The following is a 15828-nucleotide window of genomic DNA, read 5'->3' on the forward strand; positions in this document are numbered from 1 at the left end:
CTAGATGTTTGCATAGAAGGATCCACGAGTGGAACTTTATGTGGAAATGATCAGACTGTCATGTGTTGAATATGCAGGGATTGTGTGCACACGTTGACAAGAAAAAACAGCACCACACCTCCTCCTCCTCCTCCTCCTCCTCCTCCTCCTCCTCCTCTTCCTCCACCTTTTCCTTATTTGATGTTCATTGTTCCAAGTCAGGTAGCGGGCTTCTAAGTGTTCACAGTGATTGATCTCAGTGTGAGTGTCTGGTATTTAGACAATGACTGCGCTCTCTGAATGCAGATTTTCACTCTTGTTGCGTCCTAATGGGATTCTTTCCACTCAGTCATCTTAATTGGCTCCTGCTTCTGCCCCAAATTGGCAGTGACGTTTTGCATATTTGTTTTGGGTCTTTTTTTTAGGCTGTTTATTTAGGAGTGATTGTCCAATTTGGTAGAGTTGAAAAGATACCGGAAAATAATTTGCTCTCGAAAAAAGTAGATCTGAAGTTGGTGTTTAGGTGTAATGACTGAGGATATAAACTACGCTGCATTTCAAAGAAACACGTTTTTTGAGGCACACACGAAAATGATAATTATCCCAAAAGATTTCTACAATAAAGGAGCAAACTGATTAAAATTTACAGCTATTCTCTTCTAAATGAAAGAAAGTGTTGAGGTTTCGGAGTAATTCGCTTGTTGAACTGCTTTTTTTCCCAGACACACCCTGCAACACAACCTGAGGCATTACAATGTGCTATAATAGCCCTGAATACGAACTCCCTCGGCAAATAGAATAAAAGGAAACTCTACACCTGCGCCGTGAACAAAATAAGCAATTTGAAGATTTCACTTTGGCCCTGCTAACTAAATGAACTCATTTCAAAACTTATCAGAGGATTCATTGATTTGTTGCAACCCCTAATTAAAACCTTTGATTTCTGAAAATAATTTGAAAGAGATAAACTAGAGAGAGAGATAAGAGTCTGTCGTATCTGCTTCAAATGATTACAGTTTGAATATTAAAGGACGAGTTCAACGTTTTGGGAAAGAAGCTTATTCGCTTTTTTGCGAGTTTGATACCTCTCTTTTATCCGTCCGTTAATCTGAAGCTATACCGCCAGCAGCTGGATAACGACTGGAAACAGCCCGGCTCGACCAGTGTTGTAGGAAATCTTCAACCGGGCCGGATGGTTTCAGGTCCTAAGCCACATTAAATGATATCTTCAATAAAGACAAACTTTAAAAACAAGAACAGACTTCAGAATTCGATATGAATGGATTTACTGTGGATCAAACAGGATACAATAAACCGAGCGCTGCTCTCGAGAGCAGACCGGATCACCTTCAATGCTTTACCACAATCCCACCTTTGGTGGGGCTTACAACAGATGCCCTCCTACTGCTATTCCTTTTGAAAGTTATTGATCCCCTGGACACCATCATTTCCAAGTTCTGGGTTTTAAGTACTTTCCAAATCTAATGGTGTCACCTCTTCTTCACTGGTTACCTTTCACACCTTCTCACTACACCAGCACATCTACATCTCACTAATGTGGCCTCGATGTGACACATCCAGGAAGACACTGAAACACCTTTTACCTGTTGACAGAGCCAGGCTTCACAGTGCTGATCTAAGCTAACCATCTCCTGGTTGTAGCTTCATATTAACCGTACAGACGTGAGAATGGCATCAATGGCTTCTCATCTAACTCCAAACAAGACAGCAAATAAGTGTATCTTCCAAAATGTTGAACTATTCCTTTAAAGTGCTATTAAAGCCGCTATATGTATAATAAATATGTATAAATGTCCACCTTTGATTCCCTGCAGCCGTATTATCGTCTTGGGACACATATACTGCACCAAATTTCACCAATATTGTTTAATTTTTTTAAAAACTAATGTCAAAGACTTGAAAATCAGATACAAATTCAACACGTAAAAATTCACCCGACCACCAACTATGCAACGTAATGCTCATACAACGGTTCGTATGATATCTTACTAAAAGTTATACCCCAGTTCTCCTAAACAAAGTGTGAACTTTTGCATGTTACATGCATTCAGTCTTTTCAAAATAAACTTCCATCTTCACAGGAAACAACTTGGTTAGGTTTAGGCAACAAAACTACTTAGTTAGGTTCAGGAAAAGATGGTGGTTTGGGTTAAAATAACAACAGAAGTGGCGTTACTTAAGTACGGAAGTTATGTGACTAATAAGTCAACGTCGGGACATTAACAGCGGTCTCCTGTCTCCTGGGCGAAAGGCTTGTGTTTTTTTTCACCCTCCCTATGCGCCGTTTGCTGCTCTTTATACTTCCTGTTGCATGATTAAGTGGATTAAATACGCATTGATTTTGTCGGATATATATACGAGTTACAGTGCATTACTTTGTGTAGGTATAGCTACGAACGGTGTATGAGACAAGCCTGAACTATAACTCAATATCTGATCCAATGACATTCCCCTAAAACCAGAAGAGGCATCCTGTAACACCCTCCGACACCTTCCTCCACCCATGAGGAACCGAGGCCAACAGAGGAGATTATTTGCTGAGTGGGACACTGTTTGGCCAGCAGGGACATCTCTTTGTCTCTTTGCTCTTTCCTCTGACTGCTATAAATCTGGCCATGAGGGAACTGGCTACTGAAGAATATCAAACAATGTTTTGGCAACCCCTCGTCCCCCTTGTTGAAAACCATCTGCTCGAGTAAGTGAGCTGGTTGGGGAAGGGATGGGACGGATGGATGGATGAGAAAAGGACAGAATGAAAGAGAGATAAAGAGAAAGAGAGAGACCACTGGTGGAGTGGCACAGATTCGGGTGTCTTTTGTGGGACATCCAGAGGCGATGCCAGTGTTATCTTCCTACTACCAGACCTCGGTGTACTGCAGTAGGAAACACAGATAGTGAGGACGCTTCCTGTTAGAAACTACATGTTATGCAAGCGGAGAGGGATGAGCTGATCGTCCCTGTTTCCATAGTTGCGGGAAAACTTGATTGAGAAATAGTGGCGATATTAAAAATGCAAATGAAAAGTTATGACCTCCAACAACATAACAGCACTTAGCATGTACTGTATAGCACAGGCACAGTTTGGACTTTAAGGTTGGGGGTTCACAAAAAACAAATCTAGATGGAATGTGATGTGCACAACGCAGAGAGGTCTAATGTATTGGGATGCTTGTAGCCGACATATCACAAGCGTGGGTGACACAGTCAGTTTGATTGCATTGTTTTCTGTTGGAATGTCCGACTCCTCGTTCCTTCTCATTTCACTACAAACACCTAAATAATGTGACGGCTGGCTGGACGGAGATTGCCTGTAAGTTTACATCGGCTATACTGTTGGCTGAATCATATATTATTTTTAGTTAATATCGCAATATAAAACCTGTTTTCTGTTAAAAAACACAGAAGATAGCAAGAACTCTACTCACCCGTCTGTTAAGTTACGTCTCTAGTCTGATCTCGACCACACAGCTGATAGGTACGGGGTTTGTTTACGTCGCGTAACAGAAGTACATATTTAACAAAGAGAGTCCGATGTTATTAGGCTATAAGTAAATAAAAAAGACCTCAAATCTATCTTCTTGTTGGTTTCTTATTCTGTCAAGAAGACACATCAAGGTCGAAATTATTCATCATTATAAAAACGTATTAATTATTAACTAAATTGTTAGCCTCCGTGGCTTCTAGACGACGACAGTAACGTTAATACTCCCGTTGCTTAGCAGCGGTGTTCTCACGCCTTAACCACTTGAACGTCGAGCATATCGCGTTCACGACTTCCCGTGTTGTAAACACGAGTTCATGAGTTTCATCTGAAGGCACCGTAATACGAAATATATATATATATAATAGGAAGTTGGTTCCAGAGCTGAGCAGCACTTTCAGTTCTGACAGTAGGTATTTCTAACAGATTTCTCTCCATTGATCTGAGAGGTGTTTCGATCCTGCTCCATTTAATGATTTATAAACAAGCAGCAGAGCTTTAAAGTCAATTCTGTGACTGACCGGAGGCCAGTGGAGGGACTTCAGTATTGGAGTAAGGCGGTTGGATCTCTTGGTTTCCGTAAGAACCCTAGCAGCTGCATTTTGTACAAGTTGAAGCTGTTTGATGGTCTTTTCATCTCGTTAGATGTCGTTACAGCACACCCAACCAAACCCATCAGTGATGCTACTGTACGTGCGGTCAGACATGCAACACACTTTCATCCAGAGTGGCCAGTGAAACACTGCTTTTCAAACATTTACTCTTTAAAAAACATGATAGGGTGAGCTGTAGCCATGTGTACACTACGGAGACTGAAACGTCCTTTTTCATAGCCTCGAAGACTGAAGTCGTACTGTTGAGTGAGGTTATGTTGTGCTGGATGTTTAGTAATATGGATTATTAAGAATGCCAGTGTGAGTTTTGAATGCTGTTCTTCTTACTTCTGGATCTAAACCTGTGATTTCTGCAGCTCTAGTCAGCCTGCTGTGTTTTCTGTCTGAGAACTAAAAGACCTCTTTATGCATAACAAGGGCGTTTTCTGTCCTAATAGCACAAAGTTAGCCAGCCTCCTCAGCAACGACTATGATTGATTCAGTCGTCGTGCAGGAATGCACAAAGGTGAGGAGACAGCCGCTTTCTAACCATCTATCGTGGCGTGGCAACAGATTGACCCCGAGCACTCCCATCCAGCGATAAAAGCCGCCGCTGTACTCTCGGCCAGCCGTCTTTGCTCGCGCTACATCACGTGTGTCCGTGTGACAGGCCAATCAAGAAAATGGAGTGCGTTAATGGAGATGGAGATGGCCACTGCTCTCTCCCCCCCACATCCACCACCCCTCCCCCGCGCGCTCGTGCGGCGCCCCCTCATCATCTCACCTCCTAACATATTGTTTTAGCGAACGTAACTGCTGTCACCGGGGGCGGGATGGATGGCGTCTTACAGTTAATAGGCTCTAAATCAAAGACGCAGCACGGACGGCCAATCACAAGGCGGGAAAGCCGTCTCCTAAGACCTCCGCTCAAGGTTACCGTTGCGATTGCGGACGCACTGAATGTGTTCTCTATAGTTTCTGTCTCTTCAGTGACAGTTAATACCGTTTCTCTCCTCTTCTGTTCCTCTGCCATCTAAAGCTCTTTCTCCCGCTATCTAAATTGTTCACTCTCTCACACACTTTTCCTTCACACTGGCTCTTTCTCACTCTACATCTTTCTCTGTTTAATCCACTACTTTGGCTGCCCTCTCCTCTCCACCTCCTTCTGTCCCTCCTCTGTATCTCTCACTTCACTATCTCAGTCATTCGCCCTCTCCCCGGCTGTCTCATCTCCCTGTCTCGCTCTACAGTGCAGCTCGTCGTGACTCCGTCTTTGTCTCTAATTCAGTTCTTCTCCTTACCTTCTCTCTCTCTCTCTCTCTCTCTCTCTCTCTCTCTCTCTCTCTCTCTCTCTCTCTCTCTCTCTCTCTCTCTCTCTCTCTCTCTCTCTCTCTCTCTCTCTCTCTCTCTCTCTCTCTCTCTCTCTCTCTCTCTCTCTCTCTCTCTCTCTCTCTCTCTCTCTCTCTCTCTCTCTCTCTCTCTCTCTCTCTCTCTCTCTCTCTCTCTCTCTCTCTCTCTCTCTCCCTGAAACCAGTCACAGGGTTTAATTAGCCTCCATTCATTTAGTGAAGGACACGTGTACTTTCATAGGTGGTCGGCGATTGTCTGTCTGTCTGCTTCATTTATCCGTAAAGCTTTTTGAATAGCTGGAGGCAGCGAGTATTGATGGAACTGTGAGAGGAAGAGGACCAAGGAAATGTGAATGCCACAGTTGTAGGCAGGTGCTGAGCTCTTAGTTTGCGGGTTGGTGGGCGGCGCTCTACCCAAGGAACATGCGAGCCGACTGAATGCCAATGCAAATCTATTGAAATTCAATTTCGAGTGCTCTTCGTGAAAGCACCTGGCACAGAACATATTCAGGGGTGAATGTCTCTTGCAGACACTGAATACAGTGAATGAATAATAAATTGGTAATGTCAAGGACTATGGAGCTTGTCTCTCAGAAAAATGCCTACGTTTGACCTGCGCTATCAACAGGAACACGGCCCCCGGAGCATATTACACAGCCGGGATCAACTTGTATTTGCATCGACTTGCATTTGGTTGCATCACATTATCAAGATTATTTTGTTTACCCTGGCAGTGTTGTGCATCTTCTGTCTGATGGTTTGGCATGCAGTTTAGAACCCAGGAATAGCTGTTGCTAAGGCAACAGCTAATATGGATCCAAATATGGAATCATGAGAGTGAGGAGGAAATACAATCTAATAAATGATAATTCTTAAAGCTGCAATAACTGAGTTTTAATTACTAGGGTGCCGAAAGCCTTCCAAACAATCTCACAGAAACACAGCCTCGGTTTATGGAGTTGTTATACTAACACGCTGTTATACTACCACTAACATATCCAGCAGAGACAGAGCCACATTAGCATTAGCTTCTGAATCGCCACCCACAGATTTGTTCAGCGATGCAGTTAGGTCTGGTGTTGTGCCCATTGATGGCTGTTTCCCATGTTCAGAGAAACGATTGACTACTCAAAGCTTAAAGGGACTGTTTGTGACTTCTTACACGTATAAATCATTGCTGGTCGGTGTCCCATGCGCGCTCGCGTGCAGCTACGCTGTTCAGACTCAGACTCCAAACACAAACTCCAGTGAAGCACCAAAACCTCTTGGTTGTATCTAGTGAAGCTCGTCTGTTAAACAGTGTTGGCCGCGGTCGGAGGACGCGGGGGAGACCGTAGCTTTGGTCTCCAGGACCGGAGTCTCTGCTGTACTCTGCTCCTCTGCTCCTCTGCCTGCCTTCACTCACACACCGCGCTCGTTCTCGCTCTTTCGCTCCACTCTCACGTGCATGCTGCTCACTCCACACTGCAGAAGAGTTAGTTTAGCTCTGAGAATATCTAGTGAATGTTCAGTGGACGTTTGTGCAGAAATAACTGCTGCAGCTCTACAGAGAGTGAAGGAGATACATGGTGTGTGTGATCAGCCACACAGACCTGAGAACAGGTCTAGTCGGGTGAAATAAGTGAAAACACCAGTGTGGGTTTACCATGGGTGATATGACAAATACTGCATATGGGCACTTCAGAAATTCAGTACACACATTTCATATCTAAGAGCACAATTAAAGGGTTTGGACCCCCTCGGTGTACCTGCACAGGTGTTTTCACTTATGTTGCGTGATTAGACCTGGTTGTCAGGACTGTGTGCAGGCTGATCGATCTCCTTCACTCCCCCGCTGGACGACATGTAAGTTTGGTGACCTCATGTCAGTCCCAGCATATACATTTAATGATTGAAAACACCTTGTGTGTTTGTGTGTGCAGAGCCTTTTAGATTAGCTTCTCTAGTGGCATAATTCTTACTCTACAGTATCTATATACAGCATATAACATTTATAGTATGCTCGAGCACACTGATGAACTGAATGACCAGTGTGGAGAGAAGCAGTGAAGCCGCTGTGTGGAGGAGTGCTTTACTTTCAATGGATTGAAAATCGAGTAGCGCAACCTTAAGTGCTTCAGTGCACGCCTCTCATGGACTCTCTGCTTTTCGACCTCTGTCTCCGTCTGATGAAGACAAACAGCCCTTCGCCACTGGCTGCGTAGAAGCAGGGCTGTCCTCCACCAAAAAATATTCTCAGTTGACTAACACTTATACGATTTTGTCGACTAATCCAGAGGTTCTCAAACTTTTTGGGGCCAAGGACCCCCTCCTAATCCTCTTATTTGTAACACAGATTAAAGGTCCCTTATCATGCTCATTTTCAGGTTCATACTTGTATTTAGTGTTTCTACTAGAACATGTTTACATGCTGTAATGTTCAAAAAACACATTATTTTCCTCATACAGTCTGTCTGAATATACCTGTATCCACCCTCTGTCTGAAACGCTTCGTTTTAGTGCATTTCAAAGGAATTGCAATGGAATTGCGTTGCTAGGCAACAGTTTGAGTCCATGTTTACTTCCTGTCAGCTGATGTTATTTACATACACTGAAACAGGAAATAAACTGGGACACATTTAGAATGTTTACGTTTAAAACCATGTAATGGTCTAAATATTGTATGTTTGTGACATCACAAATGGACAGAAATCCTAACGGCTTGTTTCAAATGCATAATTTCTGAAAACTGGCTGTGTTTATTTCTCTGTAAAGTGAGCGTTTTGATAGTGAACAGTATTTATAAAGCACTTCTTTATAATATAGAAGACCTGAAAATCTGACTTTTTACCATATGAGACCTTTAAGAACTCCTAAAAAAGCTTAAAGTGCCATGTGTGGGTAAAGTGCATCATGCATTGAGTAGCAATAGTTGCAGGTACAAAAGTATTCCTTTATGATTTTGTTTTTCACCGACGGCCAGAGTGAAGGAACAGTCCTGAAGAATGTTTAAAGAATTGATAGGTTGAGTTGAAACTCACCTATAAGCTTACTAGCCCACTTGACAATGTGGTTAAGAGAATTCTTGTCTTTCAGGTTAACCATGACACAAGAGAAGAAGACAAGACTGGGCGTTGTCATCATAATATTATACAGATTAACTTATCAACGCTGATTCAAATCAGTCACACAAAGCCGGATCATGAAATCAACCAGTGACTACATGTTAATGTTGTCTTATCTCTAATTAGAAATGAATGAAAGCCAAAGTCAATTACGGCCCGCACCAACATCTTTGATGAATTCAGGAGGCTCCTAAACATCAACACCAACTCTGTAGAAGCAGACAAGACAACACGAGCTCGGCCAGCTAATTTATATTTGTGTAATCAGAAAGCGAGCTGGTGCAACACCAACAAACATGTTGCATCAAGTTTGTGACTACACATTAGAATATTGTAAACAAATTATACATTACAATTAATTTCAGCCTCTCCTTCCCTTTCCTCATCTTCGCCTGTTGCAGCATTTCAAACTTTGCTGTACTGTCGGATAAAGTAAATATTATTATTATTATTATTATTATTATTATTATTATTATTATTATTATAATATTGTAATGGTACTTTTCTTCCACAGCAATTCTGGACTCCCACTCCTCTCTTGGAAGCATTGTACTGTGTATCATGGGATGTACTGTTATACATAGTAACGGACTGCTATACGTAGCAACGGTCTGTTATATTTAGCAACGGCCTGCTATACCTAGCAACGGTCTGTTATACATAGCAACGGTCTGCTATACGTAGCAACGGTCTGCTATACATAGCAACGGACTGCTATACGTAGCAACGGTCTGTTATACATAGCAACGGTCTGCTATACGTAGCAACGGTCTGTTATACATAGCAACGGACTGCTATACGTAGCAACGGTCTGTTATACATAGCAACGGTCTGTTATACATAGCAACGGTCTGCTATACGTAGCAACGGTCTGTTATACATAGCAACGGACTGTTATACATAGCAACGGTCTGCTATATGTAGCAACGGATTCTTATACATAGCAACGGTCTGCTATACGTAGCAACGGTCTGTTATACGTAGCAACGGTCTGTTATACGTAGCAACGGTCTGTTATACGTAGCAACGGTCTGCTATACGTAGCAACGGTCTGTTATACATAGCAACGGTCTGCTATACATAGCAACGGTCTGCTATACGTAGCAACGGTCTGTTATACGTAGCAACGGCCTGCTATACGTAGCAACGGTCTGTTATACATAGCAACGGTCTGCTATACATAGCAACGGTCTGCTATACGTAGCAACGGTCTGTTATACATAGCAACGGCCTGCTATACGTAGCAACGGTCTGTTATACATAGCAACGGCCTGCTATACGTAGCAACGGTCTGTAGAGAAATTAGACCAACACATTCACACCTATGGGACATTTAGAGTCAACAATGAACCTAACCTGCATGTCTTTGGACTGTGGGAGGAAACCTGAGACCCTCTAGCTGTGAGGCAACAGTGCTAACCACTGCACCGCCGTGCAGCCCTATATAATATAATTTAATATAACATAATATAATGAATGTAATATAATAATCTTACATTTATAATGAGGCCGTTTACGACTGGTTTCTAGAGGGAAAGCTGATGAAACTGTTGAACGCCACTCATCTAAAGAGGTTTGAAAAAATAAAGAGCAAATCAGAATGGACCATGAGGCCTTGAACTTGAGGCTCGAGATATCAATGCAGAATACTGATTCAAATGATTGTTTGATCTGCACCACCAGGGTGTCGGTAATCTGCCAACAAATATTATAATCATTTGTGTGAAGGTCTATTAATATCTATGACATATAATTAACCATACACTGACCTTTAAATGCATTTGAGAAATATCTGAAAATGATTATAAGAGTTGTGTTTATAGATTCAGTTGACAGAAATGTGATCTATCCACATCTAAACCAGCTTTGTTCTCTCTTCTTCTTCTGTCTCCTCCTTCTCTCCAAGATATTGACGAGTGCGCTGAGGGGAAGCACTACTGCAGGGAGAACACCATGTGCGTTAACACCCCCGGCTCCTTCATGTGCATCTGCCATACGGGCTACATCAGGATCGATGACTATTCCTGCACAGGTGAGTTCCTCCGCTGACCTTTTGACGGCCTGGATTCAAGTGGAGAAGGCACACTGCTCTGTGAGCTGCAGCTTCCACAGCAACCATTTTGTGCAGAGAGTCGAAGTATAGGTGCAAATAAGGATGGTATTTTGTTGTCGTGTTGGTGTGGAGACGAGGAGAGACGTGCAATGAGAGATTCAATAGGAAGGAGGAGCTTTTTTTATATACCTACAGTAGTTTATTACCAGTTAGAAATGATTTAATTAGTGTCTTTAGACATACACTGGAGGATGATATTTGATTTCATTATGATAAATTCTGCAGCCAAGAGACGCACAGACCTCCAGAGAGAGAGAGAGAGAGGAAGAGGCTGCCAGACATTCAGACACAAACATGTAGGGAGTTATCAGAGTGCAGTCTGAGGCAGAATAAGGAAGCTGTGTAATAGAAAGTCATGCTACGACAGAGAGACATCGTACGATACCTGTTAAACACACACTGTAAACCTCAGCCACCTCCTCTCCCTTTTTTCTGCTCGTCATATTCCAGACGGCGCTCCGCTTAGACACATTTAAAAACTGTGAATCTGTCACCCTACAATTATGCACGGTCTGTTCATTTGATATGCGTAGGGGATGAATGTCTCTGTTTGATTTGCTCCTATTGGTCTTGCTCTGATTACCAGCACCACATTAAAATGAAACACACACAAATCAATACCAGCCGTACTACTTTATGATTCAGCATAAACTAGTGAAGAGAGAGAAGATTGAATACTGAGAGAAAGTGTGGAATCAATTTTGGGTTTGTGTAGATTAGAAAGTGCATCTATCTCCCTGCTTTGTTAAAAAGTTTAGATTTGTCAAACTCCACAATTTCACATTTTTATTCAAGTATTAATATGAATCTTTAGACTATATTATATTGTGAGATAAGCTAGTTGTTTATTTGACATATTTGAGCTTTTTAAAAGTGATTTCCATATTTTTTTACGCTTTGAAAACTTCACTTTGAAAAAAATATATTTTTATTAACTTCTGGCCTCTTTGGAAATGTAAAAGTGTCCGTGGACTTTCTGCCGTGTGTGAGTGTGTGAGTGTACAGCCTTCGTCTGGTGTGTGAATGCACTGTGTGCGTGTGATAAGGAGAGAGGGAGGAAGTCACTGAGAACCTGAGAAACAGAGAGACTGTGTGAGTGGAGGCGGCAGACCCGTTTATTCCTGGTTTTTTTTTCAAAAGCAAACCAAGTTAATCTAAAAAAGATTGCGTGGGTGATTCACGCTCTTTGTTCTCCGTCTGTGTTGTGGGTGATTGCGGTTGTAGTCCTGCGTTGTTCATAATAGATTCTTCCGCTATACTTTGTCATCAGGTTAAAGTAGAAAAGACACATTTGTATTTGTGTAAGGGGAAAAGACATCCTGATTGATCAGGCCAATTAGCAAAACACACCGCATGCGATTGTTTTGACATTAAAAGTCGGATCGACAGTCAGAACAACGTCAAACGGAAGTGGGTAAATGAGGTAACTGTCATGGTTTCAAAAGAGGAGCCAAACACCCGGCAGGCAGAATAAAACAAAAGCCAAGATTTAATAACAAAAAGCTGAAAAGAGGAATCAAAAACTGATGGAGCAGACTAACACAATACAAAGTACAACGGAAAAAACACCAAAACTTAAAGGGACTGTTTGTAAGAATCAGAAATGTCTTGTTAACAGCTTCACCTGTGGCCGTTAAGTCAACTAAAGTCAGCGTCCTGTTGCTGGCGCTTGTGCTCGCTCTACATAGACATGAAGGAGCATCGCTCAAATCAGTGAGCCGACACACATCAGCTAAAAGCACAATATCACTCTATATTTCAGCTGCTTGGCAGTAATGTTAGCTGACCAGACGAAGGTCTCTCCATGAATCAATGCTGATCCTAGTGTTGGCTTGGGAGAGATGACAGGAAACAGAGGAGAGAGAGAGGGGATAGGAATCCTGAATATTGTGATTCATACTTGACCCCTATACGCCCCAATAATAACATGTATTGTTAACTCAGCCGGAAATTATACAATTCTCATTTTTCAGGTTCTGAATCCAGCACAAGGCAATCTTAAAGGGATAGTTTGGGTGTTTTGAAGTGGGGTTGTATGAGCTACTTATCCGTAGTCAGTGTATTACCTGCAGTAGATGACGGTCGGTACGCCCCCAGTTTGGAGAAGCAGACAGGAGTTAACCACTAGCCGTTTTAGCCACCTAAGAGAAACGCTCACCTAAAAGAATCAATATCAGTTTAAGTGTACTCTATATTTAGAATATTTTCACAGCTTTATCTTGCAGTGAGACCGCTATACAGTCTATGTTTCTGACGGGGAACTGAAGCCTTTATCTATGCTCTCGCCAAAGCAACCAGACTGCATTGAAAAGAAAACTGTAATTTTACCTCGCAGAACACGGGAGGGAGTTTCTGGTCGACCGCTCGTACAACCCGACTTCAAAGCAAATTAAACTTGAGGGAATCAAATTCTATGAAGTTCTTGCACACCAGAAAGTCTTCGACAGGTGCTTTGGATCAAAAACTGACTGTGAGAGAACCAAGAAATCACTTTATTCACTTCATCAGATCAAAAATTATATAGAAAGTCTTAATGAATTTTTGACCTTGTACTCCTCTGAGCTTTATTGGCTAAATACATATAGACTGCCTTTATGAATATATGAAGGTATCGACAGTGTGCAGGATCCGGTATTAGATAGGAAAGTATAAAGACAGACAGGAAGGACTTTGTAAGGACTATTGTAAAGTCACCTGTAGTACAGTGTCTATTTAAAGTTATGGCTTTGTTATAATGCCAAACGCAGGAACACACGTAGAGTAAAATACATCAAAAATCTGCGTCAGTAATCCCTCCATAATGTGAAGTCTCTGTCCTTCATCTAGAATAACGCAATGTCATCCCACAGCGATGTGAGTGGCAGATCCGCCTCATTCCATCACCAGTTGTTTGCAGCTTGTGAAACACGACGCTAAGTAGCTCCCCTTGTGCATCATCTCCGAGGAGGAGGCACCGTGCGGCATATCCTCAGTGTCGGTAATTAAAAAAGCAATTTGCACCAATGCAGACTAATTCAGCGGCAGCGGAGTGAAGGGGGCTGGCTGCCGCCTGGCGCCGCACGCCGGAGGATTCAGGCCTCGCAGCCTTCCTGCCGTGCCATTGGAGTTTGAATGCAACGCAGCGAACAGCCGGTGAAAAACTCCCATTTCCTGCTCCATCAGGGACCCCTGTAGAGTTTCTCTCTTCCCCCGTCAATGGAAATCAGGAATAATAGAGCATAGTTAAGGATTTGAGACTTTGTGTCTTCAGAAAAGCATAAACAAGTTTTAACTGATATTGAGGAGTAGATATGTATTTTCTTGTGGTTTATTTAGAGACAGAAGCCCCCCTTGCTTACTCAGTCCTTTCTCCACATTATTTATAGACAACCACTGCACCTTATGTGATTTCACTCCGCCATGTTTTCCTCTAATCCTCTGAGCTGCGGGCAAGTTTTATTGTTTTACTCATTTGTCTTTCTTCCACCGTGCGCTCATTCCTCAGATTCACAATGAAGATTAATACCCTCGACCCCAGTGGATTAAACTGTTCTCGCTATATTTTATGTAGTCTCCTATTAAAATGCCTTCAAGTCACTGTAGTGGAATACACAGCTATGCGTCTCCTTTATAAAAGTCAATTTGTGTGATTAAACCAAAAGGCTTATGCAGAGGCTTGATGTAATGACTTTTTTTTTTTTTTCCCGGCTTCAGTCAAATTACCATCGCAGCCTCCCAACAGAGTTATTGGACTATCAGCTCCCACACATCCACCATCACATACACCACAATCACTACTACGCATCTCACCTCTTAGCCCATATTACAAAGATGAATTATTAGGTGTCAACAAAAACATTCAGGGAAAAAAAGAATTAATAAACGCTGGAAAACACACCAGGGTGCTCGTCCGTATACGTGCTGATGTGCTAGTTTAGTGTCACCTCTGTTGTGCTGGTGGCAGTAATTGACAATAAAAAAGAGGAGATGCTAAGCTAGTAGCTGCAGGAATCTACTGTTTATTAATAGCAATTGAACATCTGCTTCTGTTTGCAAAGAGTCCAAAGGGAGTACTGATCCCTGCAAGTTGCCCGCAGAAGAAATATTACAGCTGTGGAAGGAAACATTAAACCGCCCCCCCTTCAGCACCTATTGACATTGTACATTCACATGATGTACGAGCATCTTTATCATCCTCAATGGCTTTCACCAATTAACGAGTCGCAAGCTCAGCAGAAACAATGTCCCGGTATTGATAGCCATATTTCCGCATGCATTACAGCGTCGTAGGAGAGGCGGTCTGCCTAGTAAAGAGGATTAAGTTGACTGTAGTTCATTTCATGGCTCAGTGTTTACGTGCAGAATAGTGGATTAAAGGACTGATCCGCAGATTTAAGCGTGGACGGAAACAGCATGGAGCCCCGGTTCTACTTCTCCTCAGCTTGTCGGGGGGTCAGCGAGCTCAGACAGAAATCTGTATTTTACATCTCGACCACCTGCAGCGAGCGGAGGTCGCGGGTTCAGATCCCAGCTGGTGGTAGACATGGAACACTTCATGTACTTGTTTAAATGAAATCTACAACCAAATGTCCCGACACGGCCCGGCCTCGGAGTCCAGTGGAGCCTCTGGCGAGAGAAAACATCCCCAACTTTCTTTTGCCCCTCTCTTTGACTGGCACTATATCCTTGATCTTGAAGGTCAAGATTCCTCCTCTTTCTCCCCCCCCTCTACTCCTCTCCCCAAAGTGCCCGAGGTGCTCCTCGCTCTGTGAGATTAGCAGCTAATCCATGAAAGGTAGCGGATTGCTTGTGCTCTCCCTTTGAATGTTATTAAAGCAGGCTGTCCTGAGGTGTGCGCTAGGTGTACACGGTGCATGCGCTTGTGCCCGAGGTGTGTATGCAGGGTGTGTGTCCTTGTTCTAATCCTGTGATAACCAGACCTGGGCCCCTGAGGCGGAGGAACGGAGGGAGGGCCGGGTGGAGAAGGGGATGAAAGGATGGACAGGGGCCAAAGGTGGAGCAGGGGGGGTTGACAACAACAGAGATCAGAGAAGAAGACTTTCAGCCTGATGACTCAAAGGGTACGACACGGAGGGGGGAGGTTAGATAAACAGAGTTTTTGCCTCTTTTCCGTGACATCCAAGTATTCTGCTTTACAAACGGCATTGAATGTGCAGTTACGGCTAATTCAGGAAGCTAATGGTGCTAA

At 42.9% G+C, this 15828-nt stretch overlaps 1 protein-coding gene across 1 annotated transcript in view; it reads left to right on the top strand.

The window, feature by feature from the left end:
- Positions 1 to 15828, top strand: part of nell2a (neural EGFL like 2a) — a 103455-nt gene that overhangs the window by 48510 nt on the left and 39117 nt on the right. Inside the window, exon 13 of the mRNA XM_074634203.1 lies at positions 10434 to 10559. Coding sequence (XP_074490304.1) covers positions 10434 to 10559 — 126 coding nt within the window. The remainder of the gene's footprint in view (positions 1 to 10433; positions 10560 to 15828) is intronic.

Source organism: Sebastes fasciatus, chromosome 4 (genome assembly GCF_043250625.1).
Source record: "Sebastes fasciatus isolate fSebFas1 chromosome 4, fSebFas1.pri, whole genome shotgun sequence".
Taxonomy (NCBI): Eukaryota; Metazoa; Chordata; class Actinopteri; order Perciformes; family Sebastidae; genus Sebastes; species Sebastes fasciatus.